This window comes from Wolffia australiana, chromosome 20, assembly GCF_029677425.1.
Source record: "Wolffia australiana isolate 7733 chromosome 20, ASM2967742v1".
In the NCBI taxonomy this organism is placed as follows: domain Eukaryota; kingdom Viridiplantae; phylum Streptophyta; class Magnoliopsida; order Alismatales; family Araceae; genus Wolffia; species Wolffia australiana.
This window is the reverse complement of record NC_135854.1, coordinates 7,229,899-7,244,640: the sequence shown is the minus strand read 5'-3', so window position 1 is coordinate 7,244,640 and position 14,742 is coordinate 7,229,899. Positions and strand designations below refer to the sequence as shown.

Below are 14,742 nucleotides of genomic sequence, written 5' to 3'. Positions count from 1 at the left end.
TTCAAATGAGCTATAGTTACACGACTTATAGACATCGACGGGCCACCTCACATATGAACGAAAACATTTTTTACATGTGCTGCCCAGCTGTAAACAAGGGGCTTATGCTGTTTTCTTATTCTTTGATATAACCAAGATTCAGGACGCCATACTACTTGATGTTTGTTTGCGTATAAAAATTATCCATTATCTTCCCACAATCATCTCACTTATTGGGTGACCTCTACCCGGACAGATAAATAACAGCCAACAACCTTCGCGAGGTCACTTATTATTTGTGCGTTATAAGAACATCTACTGGAGGACTCGTTTCCTTCCATCCTCTCTGCCTCCTTTAGCCATCCTGATCTCCATGTTCTTCTTCCTTGACTTTCGCTGCCTGATCAATACCGGCTGCACCTTAGCAGCGGTGCATCTTTGCTCGGTACGTCGGTTCCATTGAAGGGGGGCATTAGTCTACCTAAGTGATGGCGGCGGAGCTGTCCCGTTCTGTGGGAAGCAGCCGGGGAAGCTGGAGAAGCCATCTTTCTGGGAGCTTCAGGGAATTAGTGCCTGATCCCACAGACGCCTTCTTCTCCAAGGTGAAGGACCACGATGACGAGGCCGACCTCCGCTTGGCAGCGATGCAAAAGCTGTCCCGGTCTCCACGGGAATTCCCCGGGGACATATCTCTGACGATGAACTCCGCACGCAGCCTTGCTTCTCAAGACAGCCTTAAGGGGAGTGTACGAATAGACACCGGCCTAGAGTTCTTAGAGACTAATGAGAGGATTCTTCGCGATCTGCGAGAACGGATGAATCGGTTGGTTTGCTCATATGTTTTTCATTAGCCCTGAACCTGTAAAGAATTCCTTAGAGTTGACCTTGAAGCGTACATCAGGGAGAGGATTGAAATGCCGAAGATCGAAGTGCGATTCGAGAATCTGTCGGTGGAGGCGGATGCGTACGTCGGGAGGAGGGCGCTTCCAAGTCTTTTGAACGTCGCCGGCCACACGGTGGAGGTTTGATTTTTCTCGATGTCCCTGACCTTCTCTTTCGATAAGTCTGAGCTGAGATAACCCTCACATCATTCATTTCTGTAGGGAATGGCCAGGTCGGTCGGTTTGCCCGTGTCCAAGAAAACGGTAAACAAGATACTGCGTAACGTCTCCGGGATTTTAAAGCCCTCGAGGTGCGGAGAGAAAAACATTTTAAACAAGCGAATGAAGAGGATCCAATATTCTCCAAGATAATATTTCCCCTGATAAAAGAGATCACTTTGTTTTTCTTATGCGTGGGGTTGGACGTTCCTCACTAGATTCTTCGCTTCATGCAGGATGACGCTGCTGCTAGGTCCACCCGGATCAGGGAAGACGACTCTGCTAAAGGCACTCGCAGGGATACCCGACAAGAATCTAAGAGTAAGCTCAGAGCCCATGCGCTGAAACTCATGGAAAGCGCGACAGGCAGACTCTCAAACGCTTAGGCTCTGTTTATTGGCAGATGGCGGGAAGGATCTCTTACTGCGGCCACGAGTTGACAGAATTTGTGCCTCAGAGGACCAGCGCGTACGTCGGCGAAGACGATCTTCACCAGGGCGAGATGACCGTGAGAGAGACGTTGGATTTCTCTCGGCAGTGCCTCGGCCCAAGCTTTGGCTCCGAGATGTTGACGGAGATTGCAAGCAAGGAGGGGGAGGGCGAAACGAGGTCAAATGCTTTAGCGAACCATATTCTTAAGGTCTTCCCTTTATCCTATTTTTTAAGATGTATTTTCTCTTCAATAAATATTAGTTTTAGATGAACGGGATGCCTCATGAGTCGCACTATTTGGCGCCGGAGAGAGATTGATCTCGGGCACACTTTCTGGCAGATATTCGGGCTGGACGCTTGTGCCGACGTATTGGTGGGGGACGAGATGAGGCGAGGAATCTCTGGGGGTGAGAAGAAGCGAGTTACAATCGGTGAGCTTTTAAGCAATGATAAAGCCCCTGAGCAAGATAATGAATCTGATAGAACAACGAAAATAAGCGTTGTCTGTGATGCGTTGCCAGGGGAAATGCTGGTCGGGCCGGCGAGAGTGCTGCTCTTAGATGAGATATCCAACGGGCTGGATACCTCCACCACCTTCCAAATCGTCAAGTTCCTGCAGCAGACGGCCCACCTGCTGGACGAGACAATTCTCATCTCCTTGCTACAGCCCCAACCTGAGACGTTCAACCTGTTTGATGATCTCATCCTGCTTTCGGAGGGGAAGATCGTGTATCAGGGCCCATGCGAGAGAGTGCTTGAGTTTTTTGAGTTGATGGGGTTCAAGTGCCCCGACAGGAAAGGTATCCCCGACTTTCTTCAGGAAGTAACATCTAAGAAGGATCAAGAGCAGTACTGGAGTGATCGACGGCAACCGTATAAGTTCATTCCATTGGACGAGTTTGTGCAGGCTTTTGGCTCCTTTGATACAGGTCACCAGCTTAAAGTTGATCTGGGGACAGCCTACGACAAGTCCAAGACCCATGCCTCTGCGCTGGCCAAGGACCGATACGCCATGCCTGGGCCGTCAGCGCTCAAAGCGTGCTTTGCAAGGGAATGGTTGTTAATGAAGAGGAACTCTCTTCTCTACATAGTCAAAATCTTTCAGATAATATTCTTGGCCGGACTTGGAGTCAGCATCTTTCCTAGAACTGAAATGCACCATGAGACCATAGCTGATGGAGGCAAGTACTTCGGCGCACTTTTCTATGGTGTGATCTGCGTCATGGCCAATGGTATATCCGAGATAATCTTTACGATTATAAGACTGCCAGTCCATAACAAGCAAAGAGATAAACTGTTCTACCCTACATGGGCTTTTAGTTTGTCGTTCATCATCTTGAGGATTCCCGTCTCACTTGTTGAGTCAGTCATCTGGGTTGCCATCAGCTACTACCCCACTGGGTTTGCACCCTCGGCCAAGAGGTCATTGAATTTTCAGCACAATTCTTCAACTGAGTTCATTATCTCCTCTGTTGGAAGTGATTATTCATTCCTCGGTTTAGCTATTCATATTATTACTTCTTTACTAACTATTTCAGGTTTTTGAGCCAAATTTTGGCCTACTTCTGGATACATCAGGGGGCAAATGCCTTGTTTCGGTTCCTTGCCGCTTTTGGAAGGTCCCTGGTTGCCGCCAACTCTGCAGGCGTTCTCGTCTTAACAATTCTTGTTGCCCACTCCGGCTTCATCATATCAAAAAGTATTCATCCATTGGATTATCATTTTCTTGAGATAAAATGAAATTTTGAGTTTCTTAATATAATTCATCATTGAATCTCGTAATTTTTTTCAGCAGCCATATCCATCATCAATATGGGGTTATAATGTGTAGTATTATCATGAACTGAATTTTATGTTCTTTTTTGATACCATGAGAGAGAGGGAAGATGAACATGTTTCTGAATTCAATTTACTTCTCTTTGAGGAAGGCGACATTGACCCATGGTGGATATGGTGTCACTGGTTATCACCAGTGATGTACGCGCTGAATTCGTTGACAAACAACGAGTTCCTTGATTCCAGATGGATTCAGGCAAGTGCATCTCTCATCCTCCATCTATATTTCTTGAGATTCCTTCTTCCTTGGGGATGAAGCGAACTCCAGCTTTTACATTCTAAAACACAAGTCATACCTGACGGTGACGTTTTTGCGAGATCACAGAGAAACAATGACATCAATATCGATGCACCCACTGTTGGAATTGCGCTTCTCAAATCCAGGGGGATGTTTGTTAATGGCTACTGGTTTTGGATATCCATTGGAGCTCTTGTTGGCTTCACTATGGTGTACAACATTGGCTTCATCGTTTGCATGAGTTATCTCAGCTGTAAGTAATATTTGGATAAGTTTTTGCTAGGCTTTTGTTCTGAAATATATTACTCTAGATTTTTGGAGTAAGTATTACACCTCCAATCGGACTCTTATTTCTGTTTCAAAATTCTGGGGTGAAATTTTGATGTGGCGCGCAGCTGTGAAGTCTTCTCGAGTCCTCATCGTGGATGAAGATGAGAAAAAAGCGAAAGCCCTCTTCTCAGTTATGCCACTGAAACAAATCATGAAATCATCTGAGCTTGGAGTTACAGAACCGGATATCACGCTAAAAGGTAATGGTCTTTTACAAATATTCTGCTCGTACACATTTTTAGATGTTCGCTTGTGCTAATATGACCTTATATTTCGCAAGATTTCCCTTCAAGTGTGATTTCCCAACGGAGAGTAGTGCTCCCATTTAAGCCTCTTTCTCTCACATTCAATCACGTAAATTACTACATCGACATGCCTGAAGTAAGAGTTCATGTGCCCAACTCTATGATGACTGAAATAATTTTTAAAAGTTAGGCAATTTGTTTCCAATATTATGCATTTTCCTGCTCGATAATCATCAGTGTAATGCTATCATTTTACCTTAGGAGATGAAGAGCTTAAAAGGCCAAAAAACCCGTCTCCAACTGCTCTACAACATGAGTGGCGCATTCAAGCCGGGTATTTTGACAGCGCTAGTCGGTGTTAGTGGAGCCGGGAAGACTACCCTAATGGACGTTCTAGCCGGAAGAAAGACAGGGGGTTATATTGAGGGAAGTATATCCATCTCTGGGTACCCCAAGAATCAGGCCACCTTTTCCAGGGTCAGCGGCTACTGCGAGCAGAACGACATCCATTCACCCTATGTCACGGTCTATGAATCGCTCATTTATTCTGCATGGCTGCGCCTCCCACCAGATGTGAAATTGGAGACCCAAAAGGTGGATGAATCTAATCATGATGCCCCCCATCCAAACTTCTTTGGAGGACCTAATCTTATATTGGTACTATTAATATTATACGGCATAACTCGATTGAGCCAACATTTCAGTTATTTGTTGAAGAAGTGATGGAGCTTATTGAGCTGGACGCATTGAGGGATGCCCTGGTGGGCCTCCCTGGAGTGAGTGGCCTCTCCATCGAGCAAAGGAAACGATTTACAATTGCCGTTGAGCTCGTCGCCAACCCCTCCATCATGTTTATGGATGAACCTACCTCAGGCCTTGATGCCCGTTCGGCAGCCATTGTCATGCGCACCGTGAGGAACACTGTGAACACTGGAAGAACTGTTGTCTGCACAATCCATCAGCCCAGCATCGACATATTTGAATCGTTTGATGATGTCAGTATTTTATTGTTCTTCTTCTATTTATATCCATCAAAAATCATTTGCCTAGCTTTTTAGTTTGTTATTCTCACTGTCAAATTGATTTGCGTAGCTATTACTGATGAAATTGGGAGGAAAACTCATCTATGCTGGCCCACTTGGCAAGAACTCCCAGAATCTTATAAACTACTTTGAAGTAAGTTCAACTGCAGGTTTCTCATTTGGGGCTCATAAAATTTATAACATTTAAGTTTATTCAAATTTTGACAAGAAATTATTTGAGCATGCCATGAATCATCACCTGTCTTTTAGGCTATTCCAGGAATCTCAAAGCTCAAGGAGGGTCAGAATCCAGCAACGTGGATTCTCCAAATTACCACTCCTTCCATTGAAGCTCAGCTCAACATTGATTTTTCAGATATCTATGACAAGTCTGCATTATACCAGTTGAGTTTCCTACCTCATTAGAAACTATTGCCTGAACTTTTCCCACAAGCAGGGAAGCTTCAACCATGCTTTGGATTCATAAACTAAGGTGTCTTGGATCCCAGGATAAATCAGTCTATAATCGAGGAACTGAGCACTCCTCCTCCCAGTTCAGAGGATCTTTATTTCTGTGATAAGCACGCACGAACCTTTGCCATTCAGTTCACTGCCTGTTTCTGGAAGCAGTACTGGTCCTACTGGAAGAACCCCTCTTACAATGGCGTGCGGTTCATCACCACGATAGCCATGGCCCTCTTCTTTGGCTCACTATTCTGGAACAAAGGCCAGCAAACGTAAGTGGTCTACAAAAACCATTTCATTCCATAAATAAATTTATGTAAATTAGGCGATGAAAATTAAAATGTCTTGGATGTTTATGATTTAATTACTGATAAATCTTAGAGACCTTCTAATCCTCACGTCACTTTTTAAAAAAAGTGATTTGCGCTTTTCTTTTTCATTATGGGTTCTCTTTTGGGGTGACATGAATAGGAGCACCCAGCAGGACGTCTTGAACCTCATTGGAGCTGTGTACTGTTCCATTTTCTTTCTGGGATTAACAATTGGCTCAACAGTTCAGCCTGTGGTGGCCATTGAACGAACAGTATTCTACCGCGAGAGAGCCACTGGCATGTACTCAGCACTCGCTTATGCCTTCGCACAAGTAAATCGCATATCCATTTCTCCCATAAATTTCCCTTTGTGGTATAACGTGGCAAGTTCCATTCTTTTTAGGTGGCAATCGAGACTATCTATATTGCAGTTCAAGCCCTATTGTATTCTATGATCTGCTATTCAATGATGGGATTCAAGTGGGAGGCAGAAAAGTTCGTGTGGTTTATCTTCTTAATGTTCATGTGCTTCCTCTACTTTGTGATCCAAGGGATGATGTGCATCGCAATAACCCCATCGTATCCCATTGGCAGCATTATTATGCTTCTCTTATTCAACTTTTGGAATATCTTCTGTGGTGTCGTCATTTACAAACCAGTAAGTATAATGTCTGAAGTGAGAATTTTCTCAAAATGTTATTTTCATAAACTGCGTCATATAACACATGAAGAAAGATGACCATGCCAAGAAGTTTTGAGCTAAAAATTGGACAAGTACAAATAATATGTTGTGTATAATCTATAAACGTACAAGTCGTTGCAGTAAATACAAGATAATCACTTCTTATGGGTCTTTTTGATTGACAAACAGATGATGCCCAAGTGGTGGACGTGGTGCTACTGGATATCGCCAGTTTCTTGGACTATATATGGTCTTATAGTGTCCCAGCTTGGAGACATTGAAAGGATCTTACTGATTCCTGGACAGCCAAACATGACGGTAAAAGCCTTCTTGAAGGAGGTGCTCGGTTATGAGAAAAGTTTCTTAGGGTATGTGGCAATGGCACATCTTGGTTTTGTGATTGCCTTCACGATTGCCTTTGCCTTTGGCATAAAGAAGTTTAATTTCCAAAGGAGGTAGGCATTCTATCATTTTCTGAAAGTTTGAATTTACAAGCAGAGTTCTGTATGGGATTATTTCAACATGTAGTTAACTGACTATGTGGTCTCTTTTCATATAAATATCTTTTTTTGAAACATTTATTGTGGGCATTTGGCATTTCAAAGTTTATTGATACTCAAGTTAAAGTAGCATGAAATTTTATATTCATAGACTATAAATATTTTTTCTTCTTTTAAGTTGCCCTGATTCCGATAAGGAAGAAACTCAATATTGACAAACTCAATTTTTAGTTAATACTGTTGTTCTTTTAATTTTATTCATGCATGATAATGTCTGAATATAGAAAGCAAGGGTTAATCATCAGAGAATTAAGAATGAACAACTGACTTCATTTTTGGATAAAAAATAAATAAGATACGGTATTAGACTGAATGAATGGAAGAGAATATGTAAGTAATAGAATCTTTATCTTGGTGGAAATATTTTTACAAAAGTAAAATTATCATTATAGTAATAGGATTTAATGATAGTATGTACTATTATATGAGAGATTTGGGAGAATAAATTACAATAAAGATGAGGGGATCAAGGACGTATTGATTTCCTTGAGAAAATCTATATTTCAAATTTCAAGGAGGAAAGATATAGAATTCAGAGAAATCGTAGATTTGGATAATTAGGTCTGATAGCAATAATCTTTACAGATGAGTAGTGAAGGATGGTTGATGGATCTGGAGGATGTTTGAAATCCAAGATCTCAAAGAGAAAGACTTAGAATATTGTCTGTAAATTGAAGATTAGGAAAAATTAGCATGAGATATCTGATTAGTATTCGAAATTTAAGAGCAAGGAATTTTTAGATCCACACATACATCCTTGTTTGTCTGTATATTTTTCCTCAGCCAGGAGGTTTTCTCCAAAAATAATTAATATCATGGATAAAAAGATCTTCTCAAGGAAAAAATTCCATATATATTTATCAGTCTGGAATGTGGGACATCTCTTTCCTCTGATAAGCCACTACTGTAGTAACACTCCAACAGTTAAGGAAGATATTTATACATAGGGCATGTTTAATATTATTCCCCTCAATCTCTTCCAAATTCCTTTCTATTTCATTCCTCATTATGATTCCATAGTCTGAGAAATCCCATATTTGAAATTTTTGGGCCCCCCTTTAGTGAGCTAACATAAGAGCTTATGGCACAGAATGTCCATATCCACACATGTATAGCTTCCCCCTTCTTGAACGCCATGTGTGCATTTGGCTCTTTGATGAAATTTATCTTGTGGTTAGTTTGATATTTTTAGATAATTAATTTCATATAATAAATTGATGTTTTCTGATTAAGGATAAGTTAAGAACGGCTGAAAACTAGAGGGAGTTAAGTAATTGAAATCAGTATACTGTGGATGAGGAATTAGATAGAGAACTTCGAAAAAATATATATGGTATTTTCAAAAAAGGTTTGTAACATAATATTTATTTTAAAAGTTTGTGCTGATATTAAGAAGGTGGTATTTCATAGTACAATTATATTATTTTTTACGACATACCTAATAGTTGATATTGAATTGAATAAAGAAGCATATATCTTGGCTAGCAAAGGATGCTTCACCAGCGAGTGGGATGTGGCTTGGAAGGATGTTGATGAATATGATGAATTAAAAGGATGGTGATAGGGGATATGGATACAATGATTATATTCTAATTATGTAGAGATATATTTCTGAATTCCAATTAACATAGTCAGTAGAGATCTCAATCAAGGTCAGTCCAAGGATGTGGTACTCGAATTCTTAAATTTCTTGAACAACCTTCCGGAAGTCATCTACAGTGCACTCTTGTATGACATGGCACAATAATGGGCATCTAAAATAAAATTTTTTTTACTTGGCTAGCCATGGTAGGGTGAAAATCTAAAGCAATTCGCACAAATGTAAAAACGTATCATATCTTATCCTTAAATGCTGGATATCCTCTATTTTGATGCCCTGAGTTTATCTCCTCATGGTAGGGCCACACTGAGTTTATATCCTCATTGTATCGACATAATTCTCCACCACAGGGAGAAGACCGAGCCACTTAAACGTTATTGATTCTGGCAATGAAATCCCATACATGTGGCTCGGTCTTCTCCCTGTGGCCTTGTTAGTAACCTGGTTTTCCCCTCTTCTCTCACTTGACTCTAAAAATGGTTATTAAATCCACAAAATTCCTTGAAAAGAAAACAGCATCAAGAATATGTAAGAATCTTACAAGTTGACTTCAAGTCAAGTGGGATTCGTTTCATTATGTGAAAAAATATTGAAATCACACAAAATAGGACTTTGATATCCAACGCCAATTTCTATCATGTTATTATATGCATTTTAGGTCCACTTTATAATTAAATATTAAATTTAAATTACATATTATTATTTTTATCACTATAAGTCATTAATCAATACATTATAATACTTTTCAATTTTATGTGAATTATGCATAAAATCGTAATAAGCATAATCTCATAGTTTATTATAATTGTTTGATTTAATATTTTTTCGCCTTACTAGGTCAAAAAAATATTGCTCGAACTATTTTTCTGAATTTTATATTTTTAGGAATTTTTGGAAGAAATAGAAGTTATTGTTCTAAACAAAAAGAGAAGAAATGGGTCTAGTGCCCAGGGAGAAACACAAAAAAGAAATCAAGTCTATGTTGGTTGTAGGGCCTTGATTGAGATGAAACCTAAAAGATACATACAGCAGAAGACAGTGGCAAAATCACAACAGCACTCTAAAATCTATGATCAAATCACTTGTGCATGCATCGGGTCTATGATTTGTCAGTTCCTTGATCAAGACAGGTTGAGAATCATGTTAGGAATGGAAAATGGCATCCATTTCATCATTCATCACAGTGGCAGATCTTTGAGTAATGGCACAACAATGACAGATGTTGATAAATAAGCTTATGACAGCGATGGATGATGTGACGGTGACTGAGGATCTTAAATGGGTGTCATAACGGGAGGACCTTCAAGGATGACGGTAGTGAAAAATTTGTTAATGTTGATTATAAGGGAAATAAAATTGGTTCATCTTTAGAATAAAGGGGAATATATAATGGTTGAAATTAAAATTAAAATATTTATAAATATATTATAATTTTAAGGAAGAGGAAAAAATGAAGAATAAATGATTATTAAGATATGTATTGGTCCCATTGAGTATAGGATGATGCCAAAATGAATATAAAGTATTTATCTATAAGAAAATTGTGGGATGAGTATAAGAGCCTATGTAGTCTATTTTTTGTTAGACTTTATTTTTTGGAAAAAAGAAGTATATTTAAAAATGATCTAGTGAACCTAATTGTAAACCCAAACTAATTACATTATTATATAAATTAAGAACTATAGATTATAAACCCCATAGAGTGAAGTGTTAATATATGTATTGATTCTCTTGTATACTAAAAAAAATATATCAAAGAATTAAGTATTTTTAGGAAGGATATCGTGAACCTAAATGATATCTATAAACCCCGTTGAGCCAGGCATTTATATTTTGTAAGATGCACTAGTATATATAGGTATACTTTATTAGTGGATCATTACCATATGTTTGGAACATTTTTTTAATGTACTTTTTTGGGGACTATATAAGTCATTCTTTTATTACTTGAGCATTAAAGTGAGAGTTAAATCATCACAAAGTTCTGCATTCTCCGCACTCAAACAATGCTTCATAAAGACAAGAAGCTCAGTGTTTTCTTAAATGAGGCATGCCTCATAGAGAACAAGTGCTCCTCTAGGGTACTAGTTGCGCATATAGAAATAACCTCTTGTGCAAGCGTAGATAGGCGAGGGTAATTCTATGTGCCTATGATGTAGCCCAAAAGCCCATTTTCTAAGGCCCATTAGCAAGTTGTGGCCCGAGAAGGAGATTCTTCTAAAAGTGACTGGATCTGCAGAAATATAACTAGAGCCCCTCAAAATCCTCTGACAGGATTTTCTCTGACAAGATCTTCTAACAGGATTATCTCTACCAAGATCTTCTGACAGGATTTTCTCTGACAAGATCTTCTGAGAATTTTTTCTCTGACAAGATCTTCAGACAGGATTTTCTCTGACAAGATCTTCTGACAGGATTTTTCTGTGACAAGATCTTCTGACAAGAATCCTCTACCAGATTCTCCTTTTGCCACGATCTCTGCTCTAACTTGTCAGAGCTGCATATCTTCTGTTTTGTCCCATCATGATCTTCTTGAGCCACACAAATATCTCCTGACAGCTTCTCCGGGCCCCAGAATCTGCAAGATATCTCTGCTCATGCCTAACAAGCTGCTTATCCTCCGTTTTAGCTTGTCAGAATTGTTTTTCTCAATGTTTTGACTTGTCTTTGCATGGGTACAGTCATTATGGACGACCCTGCACTTCTTGTAGCCTATATAAGGCCCACATGTACCCCTGAATGAGCATCATTGAAATCTATTGTCTTGTTCAAACTGTTGTTTCTCCCCTCATAGTGTTCTCTTTGTTAGAGAGTGCTTGTGTGCTTGTGGATTCAAGTACAACCCCTTGTGGACTCAAGGGTTGGAGAGGCTAGTTCTGTGGATTCAGGACTTAGATCCTCCAAGCAGAGCAAGGCCTGTGGACTCAAGTCGTGTTCCTACATCATTCGTGTACTGAGGCTACGTTAGTCTATGCATGTCAGCAATCCCAATGTTGTCTCAATGTCCATCTCTGATGCTTGGAGTTAAGTCTCAAATTCCTCTGTTAGGGTGGGTAATCTTCATTTCCTTTCTATACAAGGGGATCCCCATCGATGAGTTCTGATGTAAATATATGTGATCAGCAAGCCAATCACACATTCCATATCTTGTTCCATGTTCATTAATATAACATATTCATTGTAGCACATGTGTGATGCTTATAATGAAGTCCATGAATTTATCATCGAACTCAATATGTGTTCAATCAGGTATTCATGGACTTCATTATAAGCATCACATAGTGCTACAATGAATATGCTCTATTAATGAACATAGAACGAGATGTGGAATGTGTGATTAGCTTATTGGCCATATATATTTCTATCAGAGAGAGGGAGAGAGAGAGGAAGAGATAACGAGAGGGAGAGAGGAAGAGAGTGAGAAGGGGAGATAGGGTGAGAGAGAAGGAGACAGAATGACATTATAATATATTATATCAACACGGATGGTCTTCAATCCAGTTCAACGTGTGAACTGGATCCAAATCGACTCTTTTGTTTGTCCTAAAAAGGCTAACCAACGATCTGGTTCAGTCTGGTCTGACCAAACTTCAGTCAGACTGTGTCCTCCCCTAGCATCGATTTGACTCCATCATTTTCAAATCCCACAATATTCCCTCTTTAAGATTGGCTGATATATTTTGTGTCATTTGCGATTGTAAAATCCAAAAACATATTCTTACATGAAGAAAATTGTATTTTTATTAGAATAATTAATATGACATGGTGACACTTCACACCATGGCAACCACATTTTTGCTGCTATTTAATGATATGCTTCCGCATGTCATTCCCCCCATAAAAATGCATATAATTTTTTCCCAATGATGCTGCGATACAAATTTGTGATACCACATCAACACATTTTCTTTATTTTTTATCAATGTCATGACACCAGGCAAGCATGCCACCTTTTTTTACTTTTCTCCTTCTTGTAACATATAAAAATTATGACTATTTTCTGAGTTTTTACATACACATTTATTGTAATTTTAATCATCTATCGCTTCTATCGGTCCACGTCACCCCGAAAATTTAAAAGTAACAACATGTGCCAGTTAATGACTGACCGATATGGTATCCAGATTTGCAATGTCACAATGACACCTTTTCATAATGATTAGATGCACTAATTATTGATGAAAACATTGATTAGTTGCTATTTGATCGTATTGAAGGGCAACAAGTGGCAGGGTGGGAAGTGAAGCTCAGAACTCATTAAATAGATTCTATTAAATAAGATCTAAGTCATAAGTTACGCAAAATATATTGTTTACATAGAAAAATAATTTCTCCTTGAATATATTGTCAAATTTCATAAAAAATTGATTTCAACTTAGAAAAAAATGATTTTATAATATAAGACTAAAAATTCCCCAAAATTTACAACAAATAAAAATAATCAAAATATGCCTAAAAGTATATTTCAGCATTTTAATGCATAAAACCTGACAATTTTCATGGTATTAACTTAATAATTCCCATGTTATCACTGAGGCCCCAACCATATGTTTAATCATTTAGATAATGAAAATAATTCGATTTAAAACACCTGTGCATTAACTTTGGGTCCAAGAAATTCATATCACCACAAATATAAAATAATAATTACGCATCAAACTGATGATCCAAGAGTTCACTAATTTGTTCATTAATTATATTTCTTGGATGTGATTTAAAAACTCAGACTTATGTATCTATAGCCAAATGTCACGCGGTCAAATCCTAAGCTAGGACAAATGCTCGAATCTGGCACGTGATGGCCTCAGTGCTTGGAGCATAGCACTGAGCAGCCTTGATCTCTTGCAATGGAAGTCTTTTGCAATAGCTTCAGTATGCATAGAAGGGGTTAGAGGAAAGGGCGAGGACGCAACCCCATTAGGGAATAGGATCATTGCATTCATATCATAAAGAGGTTACGTCATCATAGACATTCCATGGGGGAAGACGAGGGAGGATACCAAAGTAATGAGATGAGGCGCAGCACACCTCGCATCTTGCACCTTAAGGCCCGCCGCTCCCCGCGCGCGCACTTGCTAGCCCGGCCGATACACACGTAACCCCAGGTCGGGCACCGCGCGCCTGTGGGCCTGGCGATCACTCATGCAATCCCAGCCTTGGCGATCACACACGCCATCAGCACCCACGATGGCACTTATCACGCGGTCCGCTCGAGCACCACTATGTTCGGAGCCTCTAGTTGGGCGTTGCGCGCCCAGCGCTACCCGTCGGGGTGCCACACGCCTACACTATCTCAGAACTCTTTGTGCGCCAATGCCTTATCTCCTGGCAGGATGCCTCCTGCCCCGTGCCCCGCACACGCGCACAATTGTGTGGTTCACCGGCACGACTCCGCGAGCAGCACTCCGGCACTACTGCCCAGCTTGCATGTCCCGCGCATGCGCTCTTGGCAGCCCGCGTGCCCAAGACATGTGGGCCTGCCCTGATCCGCTTTGTTTTAGCACCGACGAGCATGGGCACCTTATGGGCAATGGCCGAAAAGATCAGGGTCGGGCGTCACCATCCGTAGTGCATGGTCTTAGTAGTTCGCACTAAAGGACCTAGTCTCCAAATCATGAGTCGAGAATACGAACATGTCCCCAATTAATACGCAGGCCTTTGTTCAAGAATGTCGCAAACTTTGTGGCCTTACACGCCCCAATCGACTGAAATTATCGACGTCCTCGTTGATGCCAACTACGCCACTTCATAAGTCCGCAGTACGTCCTCGAATCGCCACAAATCTGAGTCTCGCTCCCATGTCATTGATTCAGCTGGTCTATTCTTCCACTTGATGAGGTACTCATCCTTGTGGTAGCAACCGTGACGTCCTCCCTGGTCAATCTCCCTTTTTGCCAAGACCGCCTCTACCTCCTTGTCAAAATGCGCTTTCACATCTGGTA

At 40.3% G+C, this 14,742-nt stretch overlaps 1 protein-coding gene across 2 annotated transcripts; it reads left to right on the top strand.

Moving 5' to 3' along the window:
- The first annotated feature begins 261 nt into the window (after nucleotides 1-261).
- Nucleotides 262-7,217, top strand: LOC144716020 (pleiotropic drug resistance protein 2-like). Of its 2 annotated transcripts, XM_078591029.1 has the most exons (21): nucleotides 262-802; nucleotides 881-1,001; nucleotides 1,083-1,171; nucleotides 1,316-1,400; nucleotides 1,483-1,719; nucleotides 1,852-1,942; nucleotides 2,033-2,933; nucleotides 3,050-3,210; nucleotides 3,440-3,543; nucleotides 3,673-3,838; nucleotides 3,981-4,115; nucleotides 4,196-4,296; nucleotides 4,422-4,754; nucleotides 4,865-5,155; nucleotides 5,253-5,336; nucleotides 5,453-5,586; nucleotides 5,692-5,919; nucleotides 6,119-6,290; nucleotides 6,362-6,453; nucleotides 6,553-6,616; nucleotides 6,830-7,217. In XM_078591029.1, the coding sequence occupies exons 1-21, from the start codon at nucleotides 468-470 to the stop codon at nucleotides 7,097-7,099; spliced, it is 4,194 nt and encodes a 1,397-aa protein (XP_078447155.1). In that variant the 5' UTR covers nucleotides 262-467; the 3' UTR covers nucleotides 7,100-7,217. The 2 variants fall into 2 exon arrangements, with proteins under 2 accessions (XP_078447155.1, XP_078447154.1); XM_078591028.1 differs by having other exon boundaries at nucleotides 6,362-6,616.
- The last annotated feature ends 7,525 nt before the right edge of the window (nucleotides 7,218-14,742 follow it).

Coding starts and splice junctions, on each gene's coding strand:
- LOC144716020 (XM_078591028.1), top strand. CDS start 468: ATGGCGGCGGAGCTGTCCCGTTCTGTGGGAAGCAGCCGGGGAAGCTGG. Junction 3,211..3,439: donor CGGCTTCATCATATCAAAAA/GTATTCATCCAT, acceptor TCTTTGAGGAAG/GCGACATTGACCCATGGTGG. Junction 5,920..6,118: donor TGGAACAAAGGCCAGCAAAC/GTAAGTGGTCTA, acceptor TGACATGAATAG/GAGCACCCAGCAGGACGTCT.